Genomic DNA, 22,886 nt, shown 5'->3' with positions numbered 1-22,886 from the left:
CAAATCTTCTCCTGTGGAGCACAGGAGCCCTGGTGTCAGATGAGGACACCCTGGTGCACGACTGCCCAGCCCCAGACCATGCTCAGTGCATCACTCAGGGCATAACCAGGGAGAGAAATCAGAAATCTGCAGAAAAATGGGCGAGTTTGAGGGAACGAAATTCCTTTTGGGAAGACAGGCAGCAACCTCCCAACATAGCAAAGCCACGTTCACAGGGATGTTCCAGGAAAGGTTTGTTTTAAGGAGGAAAGAGAGGGAGGGAGCAGCTTGCTGGGAACTCTGGAATGATGCAAAGGAGGAAACATGAAGGTGTTTGCTTGCTCAGGGCTGTAGGTGAGGAAGGCACCTTGGAGGTGAGCTTGGAGGACAGGTCCTGGGATGTCGTTAGGCCAGATGGAAAACTCCCTCACTGGAACCTTGAGCTTCTGGGGCAGGCAGAGGCTTCTTCCAGGATAGCACCAACAAATCTGGATTTTAGGCCAGTTTCGGTGCTGGAAATTTGGTCTCTGAAAAGCAGCAAAGCTCTTTCCTCCTTCTCCTCTCCCTGCTGATCTGTCAGTTCCTGTGTCACCACGAGGCCACGGGTCACTCCTGGTGTGGGCTCAGAGGAATTTTAAAAATTCCTGTGTTATTGTATTATATAAAGTTCCTGCATAATAGTTTAAAAAAGAAACTGCACAGAGGCATGAAGGTGTCACTCCAAGTGTCACCCAAACCTGTTCTGTTGCCCCCTCCCCGTGGGGGAGGTGTGCATACTTGTGCAATCCCTTTCAGTAACAGCCCCCAGTGCACACGCCGGTGGTAGGAACATGTTCTTCTGGCAGCGACGAGTGAAACGCAGCCCTGAGCAGCTGAACAATTTAATCTCAGGGAGTGGCTCAGCTTTATATTTATCTGGTTGGTTGGGTGGTGTGTGCACGCGTGGTGCTGTTACTCTCTGACGCGGTTTGTGGGTATCACGGATTTTGCTTCCGTTTCTTTTTTAACCTCCCCACTGGGACCTGTTCCCAGCAGCTCCCCAGAATCGCACGCGGCTGCTCTGGAAGCATTTGAAAAACCAGGGGAAAGTTTCTCATAGCACCCAGATCCCTGGACCAACAACTGAAGCTTACTCAGATAATGGTCCCCATCATCTGCTGACTTGCAGCTACTGCCCACCCCAAGGTTTGGGCCCCTCTAACGAAAATGCCCTCTGAGGGCTCAGACCAGTGCTCCCCAGCAGGTGCCTGTGCCCAGGTGGGGCAGCTCAGCTGGGCACAGTTTGCAGGATTCTCTTTCAGGCAATGGGAAACTGAGGGTATAAAGGGGGTGATGGAGGGTGGGTTTTGTTTGTTAGCTCAGACAGCAGCCCTAGCTCTCAAGGCCTGAGCTAGAGACTGGTGCTTACTGGAGACTCCAGTAGGGAGAAGTTCCCACCCAAACAGTTTGAGCTTGTCCAGCTCCCTGTATTGCATGTTAAGGGGAAGTTGTCCCTGCTGCTCAGGAACAGCTTGGGAAGGAAGGAAGGCTATTGCAGCTGATGGATGCTGAGCAAGAAGGTATGAGCTGGCCAGGAAGGGAGATGTTGGCTCCTGGGAGCAGGTTGCCATCTATCCTGGGGCTGGTTGGCATTGGGAGCTCCCTGTCCACCCTGTGCCTGGGATGCTGGCAAGGTAGGAGAGGGAGGGGATAGGAGAGGGAGGGCTTTACCCTTCAGGAATAAGGGCTTTTAAAATTTCTTTTAATTTATCTAGTTTATTTTTTTATTTCTTCCTCTCAAACCCCTCTCATGCATGCCCTGATGTTCACAACTTGTCTGTTAATCTCTAATCTAGGGACCAAGCCTGCTGGCAGGATTTAGCACTAATAATCCATGGATAACTGAGCAGCCTGAAAGCCCAGGGTAAACTCCTATTGATCTATTTTTAATAGGTTGTTTTGAAGTCCATGGCAGAGCATTCCCTGCCAGTGGGGGCTTCTCTCTCTTGGGGATGGGGTAAAGCACATTTACAGAGGGCTCCTGGGTGTGCCATCCTGTATGCAGCAGATCCCTTAATTATCCCATCAGGTTCTCCTTGTCTGTTGCTTTTTTTTTTTTTTTAATGTGATTGAGTGTTCAGCAAAGTTGCTTTAAACCCTGTGAAATCCCTTGTGGCTTTAGGAGGGTGTGGCCTTGGCACAGGGGTGGGGAGGTTTGTTTTCCCTGAGTATTAGAGGTTTGTGTGTGCAGGCCAGGGGCTGCCTGCACTGCCTGGTGCTGGGCTGGACCACTGGTTGGCCAGGGAGCTGGATGGGGAATATTGACCAGTTGCTGGGATGCTCTGAGTGAGCATCACAAGCTGGAATCTGGCTCCTGTGTGTGCTTATCCTCCAAATGCACCTGTGAGATGGGGAGAAGAGAAGATCTAGAAAAAGTTACTTTCTTGGTAGGACTGTGGCATGGTTAAGAGCTGCCAGCTCAATCAGGAAACTAAGGAACCAGGTTTTTCTTGGCAAAGGTTGGACCCAGCGAGGGCTCTGCTTTCAGTGATATCAGCTGGGTAGGGTTGTCCTTGTCTTCTCCATGGCAGAGCTGAGGCTCATGTCAAGCCTTGCAGCCCATGGGCTCTCCCAGCTCACTTTCCTTGCTGCAGAAAGACACGATGGTTTCCGTGGTGGCTCCATGAAAACATTTCCTGTTGGGATTGTTTTGGGGCTGGGTAGTGAGGGAAGACTGAGATATCTTTTGGGAGCTCAGGGGGTGGGAATGGACTTTCTAGACCACAGAATGGTGGATGGGTTTAATTTCCCTTCCTCCTGCTTTGTATTGGAGGGAGGCTGTTGTGGTAGGCAATGTCATCTGCTGTGCTCAGGTTTTTTCCCCTTCCAGACTCAGTATTTTAGCTCCTTGAAGTCTTTCCAGCCTGGGTTGGAGCAAGTGGGGTCCTGCATTACCCCAGCAAAGAATCTGCTTTGGTCAAGGACTGCAGGTGGAATGAGTCCCTCTGGGGTTTGTGAAGGAGTGAGTCCAGAGAAGGGCAACAGAGCTGGGGAAGGGTCTGGAGCACAAGTCTGATGTGGAGCAGCTGGGGGTGTCCAGCCTGGAGCAAAAGAGGCTGAGGGGAGACCTTCTGGCTCTGCAACTGCCTGAGAGGAGGTTGGAGCCAAGGGAGGTTGGTCTCTTCTTCTTAGTATCAAGCAACAGGAAAAGTGGAAATGGCCTCAAGTTGTTCCAGGGGAGTTCTAGATGAGATATGAGAAGGAACCTCTTCACTGAAAAGGTAATTAAACACTGGCATAGGCTGCTCAGGGAGGTGGCTGAATCCCCCACCCATGGAGGTGTTCAGACCCCAAGTAGATGTGGTGCTGAGGGACATGGTTTAGCACCAGACTGAGCAGAGTTGGGTTAATGGTTGGACTCGATGATCTTGAAGATGTCCTCCTACTAAAACAATTCTATGATTCTATAAGAAAATGGGTGTCTCCTTTCTCACCATAACTCCACGGATCACCTGGAGTTTCTGTTCCCAAGCCCTTGACCCATCCCACACTTGAAGATGATGAAGAAGTCAAGCACAGTTACCTCCTGCTCCCCTGGAGCACTGAGAACCCCACCTGCTGGGTTGACTTCCTCTCCTACACTTGGGACCTGCCCAGATTTACACCTCTGCTCAGCCTGAAGGAGAATGAAAGCCCTTGAGGAGCTTGTGGTTAACAGGCACTTAATTGATTCTGAATAATCCTGACAAGTTTTTGCAGCCCTTGTGGTAATTGCCTCTCTTTCCAATTGAATGGCTGGGTCTGTGGATGCCAGCTGTACATTGCTGGGCTGCATTCTTCCACTTCCAGTTCATGCTTTCCTTTTAACCCTTCCATTGCCACCTTCTTTGCCAAAGCTGCAACTGGGGATGTTTTTTTCAGCCTCCTTTCCTTGCAGACATTCTGTTCTTCACCTTCTCTAGGTCCATATTTAGGGAGCCTAGAATGTGGCAGGGTTTTTTTTTTTTCCTTTTTCTCATGGCAGAGTGAACAGAGAAGCTAATTCATATTTTGTACCTGTATTATAGACTTGGCAAACTACTTTGAGGTGTGATGCATGACAAGCAGTAAATTGTTTGAAGGGGCTGGGGAAGGACTGGACAAAGGATATGTAGAGATGGGATGTAGGGGCTTCCAGCCTGGGTGTAGTCCCAGTGCTGCCCAAAATTGTGCTTTCATTTCGTGGGAACACAGGCAAGACAGACCTCATTCATCACAGGCCTGTCACTCCAAGTGTTTGGGTAGAGGGTGTGCTGGGTGTGTGTGCTGCCTCTGTCCTCCACAAATCATCTGCCCACATAAAGTACTTCATCATGAAAAGAGGCAATTTTTTTCCCCCTTTCCTGCTACCTGTGGCTCTGTGGTCAGGGGAGATGTCTCCATCTCACTGTCCTTTCCAGATTAACTTCCCCCAGACCCATCCATGGGGGGCAAAACCTCATTCACCTTGTGCCCCTTCCCTTGGACGTGCTCTGGGCTCAGAGCTGGGCTCCCCATCCAGCTCCCCCAACATGTCCTTGAGTTAATAACGTGGATTTGGTGATGGGCTGTGTGGTGCTCGTGGTACTGCTGGCTGCCTGGGACCCCTCCAAGCCTCCCTGTGCCCCCAGGATGTGTTGGCCCAGAGAGGACAACACAAGTGGGGCAAATGAGCCTCAATTCTCTAATGCCTGGACATGCAAAACCAGGAGAGGGTCAGGAAAGGAGCCAGGGCTCTGCCATTGCTGCCTCCTGCTCTCGTGCTGCTGAGCTTGGCTCAGGCCTTTCCCTCTGTCCCAGGGGAGCCTCCAGCTCCCAGCGCAGCCCAGTCCGCCGTGTCCAGCTGCAGCAGGGCCCGTGGGAGCTGCTGCCCCCCAGGCTGGGGCAGCTCTGACACGGGGCGGCAGGAGATGCTGCAGCAGCGAAGCATCCCTGGGCTCCCCCCTGCAGCCCAGAGCCCGCTCCGCAGCTCCAGCCGCCCCCCCATCCCTGCCGGGGGACCCTGTCCCCGTCCCCCCCCATCCCTGCCGGGGGACCCTGTCCCCGTCCCCCCCATCTCCTCTCCAGCCGTTTCCTCCCCGGCTTCCCCCTGTGCCGCGGGCTGGGAATGGTACGTTCCTCGCTTCCCTCCATCTCCCGTCGCTCCCTGGATGTTGCTAGAAGGTGAAGGCACCAGCGGAGGCTGCGGCGGCTGCGGCGGTTGCGGGGAGCCCCGAACCCCCGGGGAGAGGGGACGGGGGGACCCGGCGAGGACGCTCGTGCCCGGCTCTGGCCCTTCCCTGCTGCTCGCGGGCCGGGAGCCATGACCCAGGGGAAGGTAGGTGGGCATCCGTGGCCCAGGGGAGGGTGGGTGGGCATCCATGACCCAGGGGAAGGTAGGTGGGCATCCGTGGCCCAGGGGAGGGTGGGTGGGCATCCGTGGCCCAGGGGAGGGCAGGTGGGCATCCATGGCCCAGGGGAGGGTGGGTGGGCATCCTGGCGGGTTTGGAGGCTGGGGAGAGCGGGTCGAGGGGAAGGAAGGAGCAGAAGAGCTGCTGTGGGGCGGGAGCTGGGTACCCGGGCACAGCCCGGCTTGGCCCCTGCCCTGAGGGTGGTTTTGGCAGAGGAGGGGGATGGAGGGCTGTGTCCTTGTGGGGCTGGGGGCCATTCTGCCTGGGGCTGGATGTGCAGCTCAGCCCTGCTGCCAACCTGTGGCATTTTCCTCCACCCATCCTGGATGTCAGGGAGCTGAAAGGGGTGCGTGTGCTTTCCCATCCCTGCCCCCAGCAGTCAGCACTTGGCACCTGCCCTGAGCATCTCCCTCCCTGGCCAGGGAGCTCTGGATTTTTGGGGTCCTCCAATGCTTAGAGACCAGGGAGGGGGGTTTCTGCAGCCTCTGTCAGCACAGGGCATTATTGCCATGACAACGATGTTGGAGAGTGCCTGGATGCAGGCAGCATCATCCCTCGGGTATCTCCTTGGGTACCTCTGGGGCTCTTGCATGATATTTGCCACCCTCTACCCAAGGGCTGTGTAATAGAGGACAGGGTGAGGACAGTCCCTGTGAGCTGGCAGAGGAGGTGGCACAGTTACGCTGATGCAGCTGGGTCTGCTCATGGTGCACATCCCAGCCTGGTGCCCTGGCTTTATTTTCAAGGGCCTGTTGTATCTTTTGGCAGCAAGAGCAGCCACCAGGCTCACACTAGACAAAGATCTAGAAGGTTAAAGGGATAATGTTGCCAAGGAGAATCAAGTTTTCAGGTGGCCTGAGGCTGCTCTTTGCTGGGATCCCGTAGTCTGAAGACAAGGGATCCAAGTCCCTTAGCTGCATCTTCAGGTTCTGACAAGCAGCAAGGCTGGGCCTCTAGAAGGGCAGAGAGGAACCAGCTAGAAGAAAATGCTGGGGGGCTAAACCAGAGCACTTCCCAGGGGCTGGCAGAAACTCCTCAAACTAGTGAATTCAGGGTTTTTTGCCCAGTAACCAAAAACTTTTTTTTTGAGGGGAAGTTCAGAAAGAAGGCTGAAAAGCAGAGCACTACTTGCATGTTTTCTTGTGTTGCACAAGAGCCTGAGGCACCCTGGAGGACCCTGGGCAAGGCTGTGTCTCCCCTCAAACCTGGTTGCCTGTAACTTTTCATCTCCTTCAACGTGTCAGGTGTTTTCCTGTCTCTTCTCTCAATGACTTCAGAGGATGCTGTCCCCTGGGGGTGCAGGGATGGTCTGTTATCAGTCCACAAGAGTTGCTGGGTGTCCTTCCTTTGGTTGCTGGGGCCCAACAGGGCCCATGTCCCATCGAGCTCCCATTGCAGGGCAGTTTCTGTGCTGTACAAACTCTCTGTGGTGTCTAATCTCTCTTGTCCTTCCCTCTGCCTTTCTACACAGCTCTCTGTGAACAACAAACCCCCCAGCTCTGAGGGGCAAGGGGAGAAGAAGGACAATGCCACAGCTCCACCAGCTCCTCCGACCTATGAGGAGGCAACAGCAGGAGAAGGGATGAAGTCTGGAGCTTACCCACCTCCTCCATCAGTCCCACTCCACCCCAGCTGGGCTTATGTTGACCCCAGTAAGTCCTTTTGTGGCTGTACCCAGGGTGAGCCCCTTGCAGAGATTCCCCCTATAAGCTTGTAGAGAAGAGGGGAAGGAATCAAGGATGTGGTACCCAGATTGGTCCATGGTAGAGCTCACCCTAGATCTGTAGCTACAAGCCATACAAGTCTAGATGTGTAAAAGCCATTTCACCCAACCACTCAACCACGGTGCCTTCCAGAGCAGGACTGAACTCCAGTGCTCTGTCCCTGCTTTCCTTCCCAGAACTGGGATGGGAAAAATCCCCTTTCCCAGCTTACTGCACTGGGCAGGGGAGAGTCCTGGGGTGATGCTCCCAGCTCTGCCAGCAGCAGCTCCTGCTCCAGCTCCCACTCAGCCCAGCTTGCAAGGAAGCTCCTGAACTGGCAGAATCCATGTGGCAGCATCAGTGAGGTCTGGCTGCTGTGAACCCATGTCCAGAGCCCAGGGGGCTCAGAGATGGCTGGGCTTGAGTGCTGAGTTGTTCCAGCAATGGACCAATGGCAGACTCCTCAGACAACAGCTTTTCTTCTCTGGGTGCTGCCTGCAGCTTCTGCCGGGTCCTGACAAGCAGACAGAGGCTTGGCTGTGCCCAGTGGAGGGGAAGGGCTGTGTCCCAGCAAGCCGGGATGCATGCAGGACATGGTGGCCAGCAAGCCAGTCTGCTGAGTGCCCAACTGAGCCACTGCCAGCATGGCTGGACTGGAAGGAGCACTGGAGGGACTGGATTTAGTGACTCCTCAGTCCCCTCTCTCTGCTCCATCCTCTTCCCCTGCTGGGCTTTTGCTGACTGCCTGTTCTGTCCAGTGGGGATGGTCCCAGCTGCAGGGATGGAGATGTTTAGGGAAGGGGAAAGAGCCAGCTAAACCCCTCTGAGATGTGTCTGCCTGCACACTCTGATGGTTTCTCTGGCTTTTCCTATTCTTGTTTGCCTTCAGGGGTCAAACAGAGGGATAAACAACCTCCCAGCTTGCTGTAAAAACCATCTGGGCCTTTCCAGTGTCACGACAAATTAAGATGGGTAAAGCCCAAGGGGGTTAGGATGCTGGCATTTTGGGCATCCCAGAGGACTTGTTTAGGTGATGTGTCATCTCTTGGCCCCTCCCTGACATGCCTTGCAGGATTCCCTTTCTGTAGCTGTGTCCTGTGCCCTGATCCCTGCTGGTGTTTGCATTTTATTTCATTACTCCTCTTTTCCCTGCCCTCAGCCATGCTGCAAGCTGTGGCTCCTGCACCAGGGTCCCAGGGGAGGGACATGCCATGGGGCTGTACCTAACAGCTTATATGAGACTGGAATTAACTGGAGAGAAGTGGCATGTGTTTGGGGTTGCTTGCTTTAATAATGAGCTTGGGACACTCTGTCTTGCTGGCTCAGATGTGATCATGAGCGGGAAGTGACAGGTGTTGGTGACACTAGCCAGGGAGAAGGAAACCCCCTCCGTTCTTCCAGGGTGTTTAGGTGCTTAATTTGGTGTTTAGGTGCCTTGATTGCTTTGAGGCAGGAGGCACTGAAGTGTCCCTGGGAGATGGGCCTCAGGTGCCACGGGCTGCGTGGGCGATGTCAGATCTCACAGCGGTGCAGGGAGGATGCACTGCAGGAGTTTCATCTCCACTGGGGCGTAGAAGAAGACACAAGAGATTTATTGGGCACAAGAAGAGCACAAGGGATTTAGTTCCTTCCAGGGACATCTTTAGGATGAGGCTGGTGAAGGGCCTAGAGAATTAATCTGATGAAGAAGGCTTGAAGGAGCTGGGAATGTTTAGTCTGAGGAAGAGGAGGCTGAGGGGAGACCTCATCAGTCACTACAACTACCTGAAAGGTCATTGTGAGAGGTTGGTGCTGGTCTCTTCTCACAGGTAATTAGTGACAGAGCAGGAGGGAAGGGCTTCAGGCTGTGACAGGGCAGGTTCAGACTGGACATGATGGACAAGTTTTCACAGCAAGAGTGGTCAGACACTGGAACAGGCTGCCCAGGAAGGTGGTGGAGTCACCATCCCTGGGTGTGTTTAAGGGTCATTTGGATGTGGTGTTGGTGGAGATGGGTTAGGGGAGAACTTCATAGAGCAGGGATGATGGTTGGACTCGGTGATCCCGAGGGGCTTTTCCAACCTGAATGATTCTATGGTTCTGTGACTTTGACTGGTAAAACAGAGGAAACCCAGGACCAGAGCCTTGAGGTTGGCTTTCCTGGTGTCTGCAACCTGTCCTCTGAGTTTGAGAGGGTCTTTCCTCCATCTGCCTGAAGGATCTGAGTATCACTGAACTAAAAAGCTTTGAGAAGAAAGGAAGGCATCTGTCAAACAGGCAGGGACATGAATGTGTAGCTGGTGTAATTGCCTAAGCCTTTATTCTGTAGGAAACCCAGGCAGGGAGAACGTTTGTAGCATAGAAGAGGATATTTGCAAGAGAAGCAAATAGCACGGGGGAATGATGATGCACTGAGACAACTGAGGCTTTTGTTTTATTATTTTCTTGGGCATGAGGCTGAGGAGATGGAGAAGGCTGATTCTTGCATTTAATTTGTGCAGCTGATCTTAGCAGGGAGAGGCTGCAGCTTTGGGTTTCTCTTTGCAGCTCCCTGCCCTGCAATATCCTTCAGCCCTGGCTGTCAGCACAGGCAAAGGTTTTCTGATGTTTCCCTCCCATCTCCCTTCAGGCTGCAGAGCAAACTGGTGCTTTATGGTGCAGCCTCCCTCCTTGCCCATCTGCAGTGAAACTCCAGCAACAAGAGGTTTTATTACAGAGGAAGGCAGGGCTGGATTGTATCATGCAATGATTTTGGGGGAAGTGCTCTCAGGAGCAGCACTGGGATTTTTTCCCCCTTGTTGGGGTTTGCTGCTCTCCAACTCCCTGCATGGAGATCAGATTCAGGGGTGGACCTCATGGTAAAGCTGGCTGTTAACAGCTTCTCTCAGGGGAGAGGGCATCCTGTTGACATAAGACATGATGCAGACACAGTTTGAGCTCAGTCAGTTACAGAGCAGGGAGGGATTCCTGGTGGGAATGGCCGAGGTGCAGAGTCACTGCTCCTCTGGGGGATGCTTGACTGTTCAGTGAAAGGTGAGCAAAGATATGATCAGAGTCCTCTAATGGCCATTAAAGGTAGAGTGTTGCCATGGAGAGGAATGAACCCTGCTGTGCTGGTCGTGTTGGAGTTTGCAGAAGTGGTTCCCCCATCTGTTCCCAGAGAAGGTCCTGATAAGGTGCAGGAGTGGGAAGGGAGCAGAGGGCATCCCAGCACGCCTGGGCTTTGCAGTGCAACAAGGAAACCTGGAAACTTGGGCCTCCTGAGCTGGGGTCAATCACTAGTGTCAGATCACTGCTGGGAGCTGGGTGATGGGAGCTGATCTGTCTGGCTTCTGCTCCAGGCACCAGCCCCAGCTATGGCAGCAGCGGGTACCCGGGGGACACGGAGACACTCACAACCTTCAGCTGGGATGACAGGAACGTGCGCAGAGTGTTCATCAGGAAGGTAAGGGGCACGTCTCACCAGGCTCAGCCTTCCCCTCTGAAGGCAGGAGACCAGTTCTGAGCCCTGGGAGAGACCTGGCTGCAATGGCCTTGCTGTCTGTGCTAGGCTGGGTGGGAAGCAGAGAGTGAGGGTCACCCATGGGCTGCCTCTCATTGCAGGTTTATGCCATCCTGATGGTCCAGCTCTTGGTCACTGTTGTTATTGTGGCTTTCTTCACCTTCTGGTAGGTCTCTTGTGTAGCAGTAATGCTTGCTTTGTCCTGTGTGTGACCTGCTCTTGAATTACTTGGGAGTGTTATCTGTTATGTAGATACCTGGTTTTCTTTCCTATGTGCTCCAATAAATAAAAGAGAACTGAAGGAACCCTGAGAGGTCCTTCAGAACGTCTGCTGCCTTTCCTGCATGTCCCCTGGATGATACATCAACCCTTCGGGGTGCTATCACCAGCTAGGAGGACTGGGCTGCTTGCCCTTGAGTATTAATTGCTGTGTTTTCCCTTTGGGAATTATCAAGGCCATCTGATCCCAGTCCCCCCTGGGCTCCAGGGACTGACTGGGTCACCTCCCTGTGCAGAAGCAGATGCCCCACACTCAGTGGCTGCCTCTGGCTCGGGTGTCTGAGTCATTTGGGCATGTGCAGCTCATGTTGCCTCCAGAATAAATAATGAATCACTGTCAGCCTGAAGATTTCAGCTACTTAACCACATCTCAGAAGGCAGTGGCTGCTCCCCAGCAGGCCCAGCTGTGGCTCTGGTAACAGCAGGGTTGTCCTTCAACCTGACAGGTTGAATTTCTTTCCACTTGGTCACTCTGCCAGGTAGATTCTGCCATGGTTTTATTTCCATATACCCCGTGATACATCCTCCCCATGCATGTTCCCAGGTTTAATTTAGCAACAACCTGTGAAGTGACCAACTTTTTAATGCTTTCTGCTCAGCATCCTTTTTCTCTGCCTTGCAGTGAGCCAGTCAAGGGCTACATCCAGACACACGCTGCCTGGTACTGGGCTTCCTAGTGAGTATCTCTGTCTTCTCCTATGGCCATGTACACTCCAAACAGCTCTGGATGTGACTGTGGGGATCTGGAGACACTTTCCAAACAGTTTTGTGTCTTGCATGTGAGGAACTGCACTAATGTGTGTGAGGAGATAGAAAACCTCACCTAAATGAGTCTGAGACATGGGATGTGCTAGGTGTCTGCAGTTCCTTCCAAAAAGAGGGCTTGCTGCTCCACAAAGGAGGGTCAAAGTAGATACACGAGTGCTGCTTGCAGAGCAAACAAGGTAAAACTGGGGAGCTTCCAGGAGAACAGTTCAGAAACCCAGATGTGAGACCTGAAAGGGTGTCCAGGGCACCTGAGAGGCTGACTTTGGGTTTGTCCCAAGAAACAGGGGAGTCACCTGGGTTGACATCGAAGGCCTTGATATGCAGCAAATGAAGAAGGGTGCAGGCAGTGCTAAGGGGGAGGGATGCACGTGGAGGGCTTGGGATGCTTGGGGGGGCTCTCGTGCCTGCATCTTCATGGCAGAGCTGCTCTGGTGCCCAGAACATGGGACGTTGTTGTTCAGTCAAGCCTGGTGCAGGGGTGAGCCTGGGGTCAGTGCAGGCTCTGTGTGTGTCTGCAGCTCTGCTGGTTTCCTGAGTGCTGCTCATGTTAGTGCTGCTAATTAAGCAGACAGAGTGGGAGATGCAATTGTTGGTGAACAAAGCTCCGTGAACTTGACTTTAATTAGTTCACACCCAAATCATGAAATGTGTCCAGGCCCAGAGATGAGACAACAGCTTATATAACTTTGAAAAGACCCAAAATAGCAGTAATCAAAGGGAAGAGGCATAGTGCTGCCAGTTCAACCTTAAAGGAACATGCTGTGCTGCTCCTTGGCCAGCTGGTAGATTGGAGAAGCAGCATTTCCTTGTTAGGAGACAAGACCAAGCTCTGCTCAGGTCTATGCTTTGACCTTTGGGGTCATCTCCTGTAGCTCACTGGACAGTTGGCATTTCTATTGTTCAGTAGCAACAAACCTATCTCGAATCAGCTGTACTTGAGGGACTTGAATTTAGTCTGGCCCTTCACCTTCCAGCAAGCCAGCCCATCCTGCCATTCCAGTGTCTCCAATTGCTTGTCTTGGTCTGGATCTGGATCTCTTTCACACACAGAGACACCCCCCTCCCCCCAGCTCTCTCTGTACCTCTGTAAAATAGAAGTGGGTGCCCTGGGGTGTTTTCCCACTTTCTACCTTCCTGGTTTGATGGCTCAGAGGAAGTAAAGCAAGAGCAGATGTGCAGCAAGGGGTGCAAAGCAGACACACAACTGCGGAGGCTCGTTGCTCCCCACGTGCTTCTTCCCATCTGTTCAGCTGTGTCCACTCCAGCTTTCCTGGTTTCCCTGCGGGAGAGCAGTGCTGGGGTTTATCTCTGGTGCATTTACCATGGCCTGTGGGTTTTGCCGTCACGTTCATTTACGAGGCCCAAGGTGAGCGGGTATCGCGGCCATCGGCACGCTCGGCAGCCGCTGCCGCCCCGGGCGCTGGGCGGGAGCAGGGGAGCAGGTTCCCGGTGCCAGAGCCCATCAGCACTGTGGAAAAACACCCGGGCTGCGTGACGGCCGGAGCAGGGGAGACCATCCCTCAGCTGTTGGGTTGCTGTGCTTTGCTGAAGGGTCAAGTTATGCGAGATAAACAACTCTGCTGTGCCCTGGGGATGGCTTGTGCAACAGCACAGCGGGCTGGGGGCTGAGCTTCACCCTCCTCTCGGGATCCTTCCTCTGCTCAACTCCTGAAGTGCTGGTGCACTAACACGGGGCCAGTTCCCTTCTCTGACACAGACTTCCCCCCTGCCCTTGGGCAAGTCACTTTTACCAGCCCCATGAATCTTGGTTGAAGTGCTGCTGAGATCCCAGCAGGGCACCTTGATCCCACCAAGCCAGGAAGGGCCTGGAAGGGAGGGGCAAAGTCTGGGCACCTCCAAATGAGCATCTCATGCACTGCTGAGGCATCAACAGCAAACACATTTGGGTGCTCCATCTATCCAGGGCCTGGATGCCACCCTTAACTCCAAGACCATCCTTCAGGTTTTTCAGGGCTGTCCCACCTTGGGGACTGGCACAAGCAGGGCAGGCAGCTGAGGACAGACAGTGAGAGGTCCCTGCCTGCCCAGCCCTGGCATTTCAAGCAGTGCAGCAGAGCACTGAAGCCTGTCAGCTGGAGACTCCTCTCCTGCATCAACACACAATGCTTGGGTTTTCCTCCCTAAACTGGTCTTTGTCCTTTCTTTGCAGTGCTGTTTTCTTTGTGACCTACTTGATTCTTGCTTGCTGCTCCGGACCCAGGTAAAACATTTTCTTTCTGGATTTGAAACAGCCCAGTGAAAAGAAGGATTAATATTCTCCTCTTGTTTCAAGCATGACCAGCAATGATGTAGAGATGGGGTCATGGTGACACAGTGATGTACAGATGAGATGGCAGCTGTATTTTTAGGCCTGATGCAGTTGTGGGCTGCAGCAACACAGCATTAAAACCTGAACTCAGATTCCAGCTGGGAAGGAAGCAATAATTGCAGCCAGAGCTGCGTTGCTGTGTGGCTCCAAATGCTCCTCACTAAACCCTGCAGGGGAGCAGGGCACTGCTGTCTGCTTTGCTGGAATATCATGGGGAAGTTTCCCCTCTTGGTCTAGCAGCACCCCAAATGCTGTCTCATTCCCAACAGGATGACTGACCCCTTGCACCACCCCTGCCATTTGCTGCCCAGGCCATTAATTCTGTGGCATTTCTTATGCAATGTGTTGTGCAGTGCTGCTGACTGCTCTGCCCTCCACCTGGCAGGGCTGACCAGCCCCTGTTTGTTTATTTGCAGGAGGTATTTCCCATGGAACCTGATCCTGCTGAGCATCTTTGTAAGTAGCACATCTGGACAGCATCTGCCCTGCCCCTGCAGCAAGCCCTGGGTGTCAGAATGGCTCCAAGCAGGAGAGGTGCCTGTTCTGGATTAGTGCAGACAGAAGGAATTTCCTCCTCTAGTGATGCTGTACTTGGGCTGAGGAGCTGTGATTGAACTGCAATGTGAAGAGCAGGAAAGAAGGGAGACTTTGTGGAAAAAAAAATAAAAATCCTGTGGTGGGTGCAGGGTGATGGGAGCTGGGGTGGGGTGCTGGGGCCCTGTGCAAGAGGGGTAGAGGGCTGGAGAAGGTGGGACTGCTCTCTTTTAACCTGCCCTGTCGATATTAACCACTGGAGGATCAGAAACCATGGAAAAAATGGCTTTTCTTGAGTCTGGGTTTAGGAGGCTTCAGTGCCCTTATCACTGTAATTGAAATGTAGGATCTGTTGTGTGTCTTCCTGGGACACAAATGCAGGAGTAATACGGTTCTCTTTCCCTCCCAGACACTCTCCATGGCTTATCTCACTGGGATGCTCTCCAGGTAGGCTGGGCATGTCTCTAGAGGTCTTCAGGTCCTGTGTTCTGTCTTCTCCTGCACAGAAGTTCCCTACTTCTGAGATACATGGGCCACCTGATCTCTTTGGAGTTGTCCCAGTAGCCACACAAAGCCCGACCTTCCCTTTTGAAAACACTTTTTAAAGAAGCTCTCCAAGACTTCTGTCAGGCATCCCCTTCTCTCTCATGGTTGAGGCAGGACAGGGTGGTTCTGGGCTGTGCTAAATCCCATAGGAGAGCCCTGGAGGCCAGGGCCAAGGCATGGATGGGCTGCAGGGGACTACCATGCACTGTGATCTCGCTCTTTCCACTAAGCAGCACTGGCAGATGGGGCTGGAGTGAGACAAGAAGTGTTTTTCCAGCAGTTTCAGTAGTCTACAGCTTGCTCCATTTTGCTTGTGTTTTTACTGTTACAATCTGCTCACAAGATCAGCCCTGGTTCACGTGGGTCCCTGGTGATGATAAGCCAGTCAGTGGGTGTTGATGGGTGCCTGCTGAGGACAAAGAAAGTAGCAGGTTCAGCAGCTCGGGGAAAATACCAGTGAAATCACTCTCAAATCAAACTGAAGGGGAGAGTGGGGACAGGCTTTTCTTAGGGCTGAGCCTGGTGCTGTGACCAAAATCAGCAGTCAGGCACAAAACAGAACTGCAACCCAACCTGCAGCCTCTGTGCCCCTTCTCCCCCCTCCTCCCCTGCAGTTCCCAACGCTCAGGCCCATCAGCAGCATCGCTGTGGCTGCAGCTTTCTGACTTCTCATTGGGCTGCAGTGACATTTGTCATTCTATTTTTATTACCTCCCAGTTTGAATCCTCCCCCTTCTCCATCTGTCCATGGACAGAGACATTTCTATAGTACATCCCCACCGTGGCTGCTCATGAGTTCCCAGCAGGCACAGACATGCTCCCTGTCTACCCTCTTCTACTTAAGCAGGAGGAAAAACCCACCTACTCTCGATTTTAGTGCATTCTGTCCCCTTTTGATATGAAGGTGGGATGCTGACGATTTCCATGCCCTTTGTGCCCTTTGGACTTTCTCTGTACACCTCTGCTAAGCTTCGGCCTGTCTTAATCCCTCCCCCCACCCTTCCCAGTGGGAAACACTAAGAAGTGGTTTTGCTGTTCATTTTGCAGTTACTACAACACGAAATCAGTCCTTCTGTGCCTGGGGATCACAGCCCTGGTGTGTCTGTCTGTCATCATCTTCAGCTTCCAGACCAAGGTGAGTTTGTGCTGCTCAGTCCCTCTGGGAGAGGCATCTCCCAGGGGTAGGACACAGGGTCAGGCAGTGCTGGGGTGAGGTGTGAGGAGCAGGTCTGGCTGGCTCTGGATACAGGAGCAACCTGAGGGATGTGGGCAAGTCCAGTGGAGGTTACAGGAAGATTAGGACCCGTGCTGGGGTGAGGGATGTGTTAGGGGAACAGACAGGGCCTGAAGATGCTAATGTATGGGGGTTAGCTGGATTTTTTTAGAGGATTAGGCTGTGGGGTACAAAAGAGCACTGGCACAAATATTTATGATCAGCCTTTGGAGCTGAGGTACGTGCTGGGCTCTTGTCCCTGGCAGTAGAGGGGGATGGTGAGAGGTTTGGTTCTCTCTGCCATACAGGTGGGTGCTGGGCTACAGGGCTGGAGATGCAGATGAAGCAATTGCCATGTGACAGCAGGGTGGGTGTGCAGCTGGAGAGTCCCTCCCTGGGGACACGGGGCGTTGGTTCCTCTTGCTGCCTCCTGTTCCAACTCTGCACCTGTTGTGTGATGTTCCTTCCCTCCACAGTTTGACTTCACCTCCTACCAGGGCGTCCTCTTCGTGATGCTCATGGTGCTCTTCTTTGGTGGCATCATCCTGACAGTGATACTGCCCTACCAATATGTGAGTGACAACCTGCACCCCTCCTTCCTCACCCAGTGCCCCCAGTCCTGGGGCAAGGCTGGGAGCTGATCAGCCCAAAGCAAGCAAGCTCCAGGGCTTGGCTTGGGAGGGGTGTCCCAACCTGCCCTCCAGAAGAGTGAAGAAACACCAACAGAAAGAAAAGGCCAGACCAGGTGGCTGTTGCCTGCTTGTTGTACAATCAGATAGCAGGTTGTAGGACAGCACTGGCCTGGGGCTTGAGGAAGTTTGCTCCTGTTCCTGGAGCTGTGTAGTGACCCCACAGCAGGTCACATCACCTGCTTGTGCCTCAGTTTCCCCTCCAGTAAGACCAGGGTAGTGAGCACGTTACAGGGCTGGGCTGCCCATACAAAACAGGGCTCTTGCCCAAATTCAGGGCAGGACTTGGGCTCTGCACAAGTGCAGTGGGTGCCTGTCTGGCCAGGCCTGGCTGTTCACACACCAGGCACTGTCCTGCTGTGTTTAAATCTTCAGGCTCAAGTTTCTCAGAAATAAGCTCAGACCTCAGGGACAAGTCCTGATGATGAGGGACCACCTGGTCACACCTCCAGCTGCTGCCAGCCCCTCTTGCCATGGCTCCAGCCCATTCCTTTGGCCTCCCTGGTTGCTGCTGATACTGGCTGTGCCCAGCTGAAGTCTTGGAGCACCTTGTGACCACACCTGATAGAGGATTTGGCGTGGTAGCATCGAGTGCCTGCTCTCCATCCAGGAGTGTTGATGACATAAACCAGCATTCAAGTAAGGGCCTGGCAGCCCTTGGAAGATGCCAAAGAGGGTGTGTGGGGCCCTGCAGCCACCATCAATCACCCTGAACACCCACTTGTGCTGGAGATGGCGGTACCAGCTTTGATCACAGCAGCCTTTGAGTGACCTCCAAACTCTTCACATCTTACCTGGCTTCTCTGGGGACCTGGGTCAGGCTTTAAGGGCTAGATCTGCAGGAGACACTCCCACTGGAACTAGCCCTGGAATTGGTCTGATGATGGACAAGCACACAGGTGTTTCCAAAACCAGGAGCTTGGGGTTTTTGGTTGTCTTGATGTGAGCTCCAGCTCTCCTTGTGCAGACGTGAGGGTAACCCAGCCTGCAGTGCCAGGTCTCTGCCCTTAAACTGCCGAGACAATTCCTCTTTATCTTGCAGCTTGTCAAGATAAGCATGGCTTGAGGCAGCTGGTAATGAGGTAATGGGAGGGAGGCTGCATCTCTGGGTTGAATCAGCTGTCCATGGGCACATTCTCCTGGAATGCAGGCACCTTCTCCACTGTGTGCTGCTGTGCCATGGCAAGCAGAGCCTGAGGTTTGGTCTTGATTCCAGTGAATTTCCTGCTGCAACTCCAGTGCATGAACACATTTAATTAGGCTTGTTAATTAAAGCTGGGTCTGGCCCTTCAAAGCATTTGGTGTTTCTTCCAGCGGGATCAAGCTTGTCTGAGTAAATAAAGGACTTCTGCAAAATGTGCTTCCATCAGGATAGCCCTGACATTTCCCCAGAGCCAGCAGCTGTGATGGAGCAGACTATAGGAAGCATGAGAACCTGGTCTTAGGAGCTTATGAGCCAAGTAGACACAAACGCCTCCGTGAGAGGGGAAACTGAGGCACAGTGGTCTGTTCTTTGCCATGAAAAGCTCAATAACAGCAGCTGCACTGGAGCTGGAAGTGGTGCAAGTCCATCCTAGGCTTCTAGAGCCTTTACCCTAACTTGTTTCCTCCGCACGAGCCAAGTCCTCTTCTGTATCAAGTCCTAATCCACCAGCTTTCTCCCAGGCACTGACTGATGGATTTGTTTCCTGTAGGTCCCCTGGCTCCACGCCGTCTACGCTCTGCTTGGTGCCATCATCTTTACCATGGTGAGTGGTGCTGGTCATGAAACCTGGGAATGTAGTAGGGAAAACAAGCAAGTAAGCAAGGAATGAATGTTTTTAGCCTTAAAGGTTGGTTGAGGAAGGGAGAAAAGCACATTGCGTGATTGCAACCCCAGGTGGCCAAGAAGGCCAACACCACCCTGGCCTGCATCAGGAATAGTGTGACCAGCAGGACCAGGGAGGTGATCCTGCCCCTCTGCTCAGCCTTGGTGAGGCTGCACCTCGAGCAATGGGTGCAGTTTTGGGTGCTACAGGATAGGAAGAACATGGAGGTGCTGAGAAGGGTAGCGAGGCTGATGAGGGGTCTGGAGAACAGGTCTGACGAGGAGAGGCTGAGGGAGCTGGGGCTGTTCAGCCTGGAGAAGAGGAGGCTGAGGGGAGGCTGGGGCCATGGATTCAACCTCGAGCATAGGAAGTTTTACCTCAACGTGAGGAAGAACTTCTTCACTGTGAGGGTGGCAGAGCCCTGGGGCAGGCTGCCCAGAGAGGCTGTGGAGTCTCCTTCTCTGGAGACTTTCCAGATCTGTCTGGATGCCTTTCCCAGTGATCTGCCCTAGTTTTTTGGTCCTGCTCTAGCAGGGGGGTTGGACTTGATGATCTTCAGAGGTTTCTTCCAACCCCTGACGTTCTGTGATCCCGTGAGTAGGTTTGAGCTTCACCAAAACAGAAGGAGAGAGACACTGAGAGGCTGTGGTTTGGGATGCAGGGACATTAGGAAGGTTCATTGCAGGCAGGCAAAGCCCTGACGCTGGGCAACTGCCCCACAGGAAGTTGAAAAGGCTCAGTTTGTGCCTTCCACTGCTCCCTGGCAGTCCCTCCTCCAGGCTCGTCCCAGATCCAGTCCCAGCAGTGTTCTGCTTGCCCCCCAAGTGCAGGAGTTGTCTCAGCTTGGCACTGGCATAGGCTTGGTAGGGGTCAGGAGGAGGGCTGCCCCTTGGGCTGGCTGTGAATAGGAACAGTTGAGCAATTTTATTTATTAGCTATAAAAGTAATTGCAAGTGAGCTCAGATATTTCTTCTGTGATTCATGATTAAAGATTGTTCTGTAAAATATAAGTAGGCTAAACATCTTGTGATTACTCCATAAACTTCAGTCAGAACCTCAGCTGGTGGAGGCTGTCATGCCAGGCTTGTCAGCTCAGCCTGAGTATTTCTGGGGAGAGATCAGTTGTTATTTATGACTGGGGAGGGCAGAGGTGCCAGCTGACCCCAGGTGATGGCAAGGATGCCCTGCCAACCCAGAGAGCTCCGTGCCAAGGTGTCTGTCACAGGCTGAGTTAACAGAGGGAGTAAAGGTGAGATGGGAGAAGATCTTGAGCAACAAGGTGCAGATTCTCTTGCAGCTGGGCCACCAGCCTGCCTTGTAGCCTGTGTTAGTCCCTGCAGGAAGGCTGGGCAGTGGCTTCCACTGGGATGGCTTCGCTGGTAAATCTGCCCTGCACTCAGTAGTGTTTGTACCTCAGAAAGGCTTTGGCTCCTCGCTGGGGCTGGCTGCCTCTGCTGGCAGCTCTGCAGAGCTTGGTGCTGCCCAGGATCTGGGTTTTCCTGCCCTTTGTTGTTCTTGTGGTGCTACTGGCCATGTCATGTTGGGCTCAGGTCACATTTTTACAAAGTGGGTGTTTCTGAACTGGAGGAAGTCTGGGAATAACAAGTCGTAGACACTGGCTGAGGAGGAACAGGGAGAACTGCTCCAGAGTTGATCCTGGCACATGCTGGGGGTGGATGAAGCATGAAGGAAGCTGGCCTGGAGTAACAGGCTCAGGGTTTGACTATCAAGAGTGAAATGAAAGAAGGGGAAAGTTGCAGCTTCTTCAGTGCCTTGTTCTGGGCTTTTAAATTGCAGTTACAGCCCATAAAATGTAGCTGTATTTTTTGTTCTGGGTACAGTGAAGCAACTGGGAGAACTCCTGTCATTAGAGCACTTGCCTCCCTTTGCCAGATCTCCATGTGACTGTCACTGGTTTCCTCCTCTTTCCTCGCAGTTCCTGGCATTTGATACCCAGATGCTGATGGGGAATCGTCGGTACTCGCTGAGCCCAGAGGAATACATCTTTGGAGCCCTCAATATCTATCTGGACATCATCTACATCTTCTCCTTCTTTCTCCAGTTCTTTGGCTCCAGCCAGGAGTGAGTGCAGCAAGGCAGTATCTTCTCTTTGCTAGCAAGAGTCAAGTGTTAAAAAAAAAATATATTAAAAAAATAAGAGGAAAAGAGGGTTAAAAACCCCAAGCAAATCCAAACCTGCCCTTTCTGGCCCACTAGCAGGCTCCATCCAACCAGCTGAGCAAAGCCCCTGGGTTCCTTATGCAGCTTGTAAATATGCTGGTAGGCCTTTGTGACCCAGAAAGCAAAACAGGGCTGAAGTGGTTCTGTCTCTTCTGCTCCCTCTGCTTCTGCCATCACACCAGAGCAGAGACTGGCAGGCTGGAGACCAGGATCTCTTCTCCAGAGGCTGTCAGAGTTGCCTGAGTCCTGCATGTTGAATTGCTAAGAACAGCTCTGCAAAGGGTAAATAACATTAAGGGTAGGAGAGAATTTTACTAGGATCCTGGCAGGAAAATCAGCTGAATGAAGGAAAAATGCCAGGGAAGTCCTTCCATTCCCCTCTTTCTCTCTTGCATTCACTTGGAGCCTTGTGGTCTCTGCAGAGGTGTATTCCTGGTAGTGCCTGCTCAGAGAAGTGCAGACCACAGGATCCTGCAGTCTGGATGTCCCAGCAGTCAGTCCTCCAGGCATGAGGAAACCTGTTGTTGAGGACATGCAGCCTGTTTGAGGGTGTCCTAATGTCCCTGGTGGAAGAATTGTTCTATATTCTTTGCATCTGGCCATGGAGCAGAGTATGTGCTTGCTTTCCCTCCCAGAGCAGGACAGCAGGACCACTGGCTGGAGCCTCACCTCCCCACCCCAGCAGGACATGCATGTCAATTCTCCTCACCTGAGAGAGTTGTGAGCCCATGTAAGGATTATTGGCAGAGAATGGCAGAAGAGAGATGAAAGAGGTTGAGTTTCAGAGCCCATGCAAAGCCATGCACCTCCTGATGGGGGAGATGGGTGGTTGGCATCCTGCAGCCCATGGAAAGGAACTGATGCCTTCACAAAATTGTCTTGGTTGATTGAGTTATAGAATGGTTTGGGTTGGAAGGGACCTTAAAGATCATCTAGTTCCAACCCCCCTGCATGGGCAGGGACACCTCCCACCAGCCCAGGCTGCTCCAAGCCCCATCCAACCTGCCCTTCAACACTTCCAGGGACGGAGCAGCCACAGCCTCCCTGGGCAGCCTGTTCCAGCATCTCACCACCCTCACAGAAAAGAACTTTTTCCTAATGTCCAACCTGAATCTCCCCTCTTTAAACTTCAGACCATTGCCCCTTGTCCTCTCACTACACACATGTGTAAAAAGCCCCACCCCAGCTTTCTTGTAGGTCCCCTTCAGACATTGGAAAGTTGCTCTAAGGTCACCCTGGAGCCTCCTCTTCTCTAGGAAGAGGATTAATAGAGATTAATAGATTAATTAAGATTAAGTAGTTACTACCCAGAGACTGAGGCCAGGGTGAATGCCTGTTGCACAGAGTGGGCACTGCTTTTTATCCAACACCAGTGTCACCTCCCCCTCTTGCTGGGGCCATTTTCCAGTTTTGCCCTCCCAAGGGGGGATGTCAGTGAGGGCACTGGATGCCTCTGAGTGCTCAGGTAACTTTCCATCTTCCCCTTGCTCACATTCTCTTGTTAAGGGATTAGCTGGCTAATTTCTGACTGTAAAGCTCCAGGTGGAGATAAGGGGCCTTTTGCTCTTATTTAAAAGGTGATCCTTCCTGCTGATAGAAGCCCCTATCTTCCATCTCTCTGGAATGCCAAGGCCAGTGCGTCACGAGCTGCCTCCAGTGCTCCCTGCGTGTTGGAGAGGGGCTCTGCCAAAATCCTCTGCTCTGTACATTCCTCCTGCTGCTCTCCTGGCTTTTACCCTTCACATGTTGTATCTTCCTGCCACACGTGCTCAGTTCCCCAAGCTGAGCAGAGCAAAGTTCCTGTGCAGAGAGTGAAGGTGCTTCAGCCCCTCTGTGGCTGCCCCTGTCCGTGATCCCACGGGAGCACAACTGATGCCTTCCACCCTCCTCCTCAACACTCCCCAAACCCCCTAAACAAACAAAAATAGGGTAAAGGAGACTATTAGGTAATGACAGCATGAAGTTAATGACCCACTGATTTCTGCAGTGT

At 52.8% G+C, this 22,886-nt stretch overlaps 1 protein-coding gene across 2 annotated transcripts; it reads left to right on the top strand.

The window, feature by feature from the left end:
- Nucleotides 1-5,166: 5,166 nt before the first annotated feature.
- FAIM2 (Fas apoptotic inhibitory molecule 2) lies at nt 5,167-22,101 on the top strand. 2 transcript variants are annotated; one of them, XM_051641517.1, is made up of 12 exons: nt 5,167-5,293; nt 6,838-7,018; nt 10,390-10,493; nt 10,652-10,716; nt 11,452-11,505; nt 13,768-13,818; nt 14,343-14,382; nt 14,870-14,907; nt 16,053-16,140; nt 16,695-16,790; nt 18,602-18,655; nt 20,652-22,101. In XM_051641517.1, the coding sequence occupies exons 1-12, from the start codon at nt 5,279-5,281 to the stop codon at nt 20,799-20,801; spliced, it is 936 nt and encodes a 311-aa protein (XP_051497477.1). In that variant the 5' UTR covers nt 5,167-5,278; the 3' UTR covers nt 20,802-22,101. The 2 variants fall into 2 exon arrangements, with proteins under 2 accessions (XP_051497477.1, XP_051497478.1); XM_051641518.1 differs by lacking the exon at nt 5,167-5,293 and adding an exon at nt 5,337-5,351.
- Nucleotides 22,102-22,886: the final 785 nt, after the last annotated feature.

The sequence above is a fragment of the Apus apus genome, chromosome 28 (assembly GCF_020740795.1).
Source record: "Apus apus isolate bApuApu2 chromosome 28, bApuApu2.pri.cur, whole genome shotgun sequence".
Classification (NCBI taxonomy): domain Eukaryota; kingdom Metazoa; phylum Chordata; class Aves; order Apodiformes; family Apodidae; genus Apus; species Apus apus.
This window is presented reverse-complemented; position numbering and strand designations above follow the sequence as displayed.

Bases quoted from the DNA above. Each gene is read 5' to 3' on its own strand.
- FAIM2 (XM_051641517.1), top strand. The intron at 16,141-16,694 runs GTGAGTTTGTGC...TTCCCTCCACAG, and splicing joins TCTTCAGCTTCCAGACCAAG to TTTGACTTCACCTCCTACCA. The intron at 18,656-20,651 runs GTGAGTGGTGCT...CTTTCCTCGCAG, and splicing joins GTGCCATCATCTTTACCATG to TTCCTGGCATTTGATACCCA.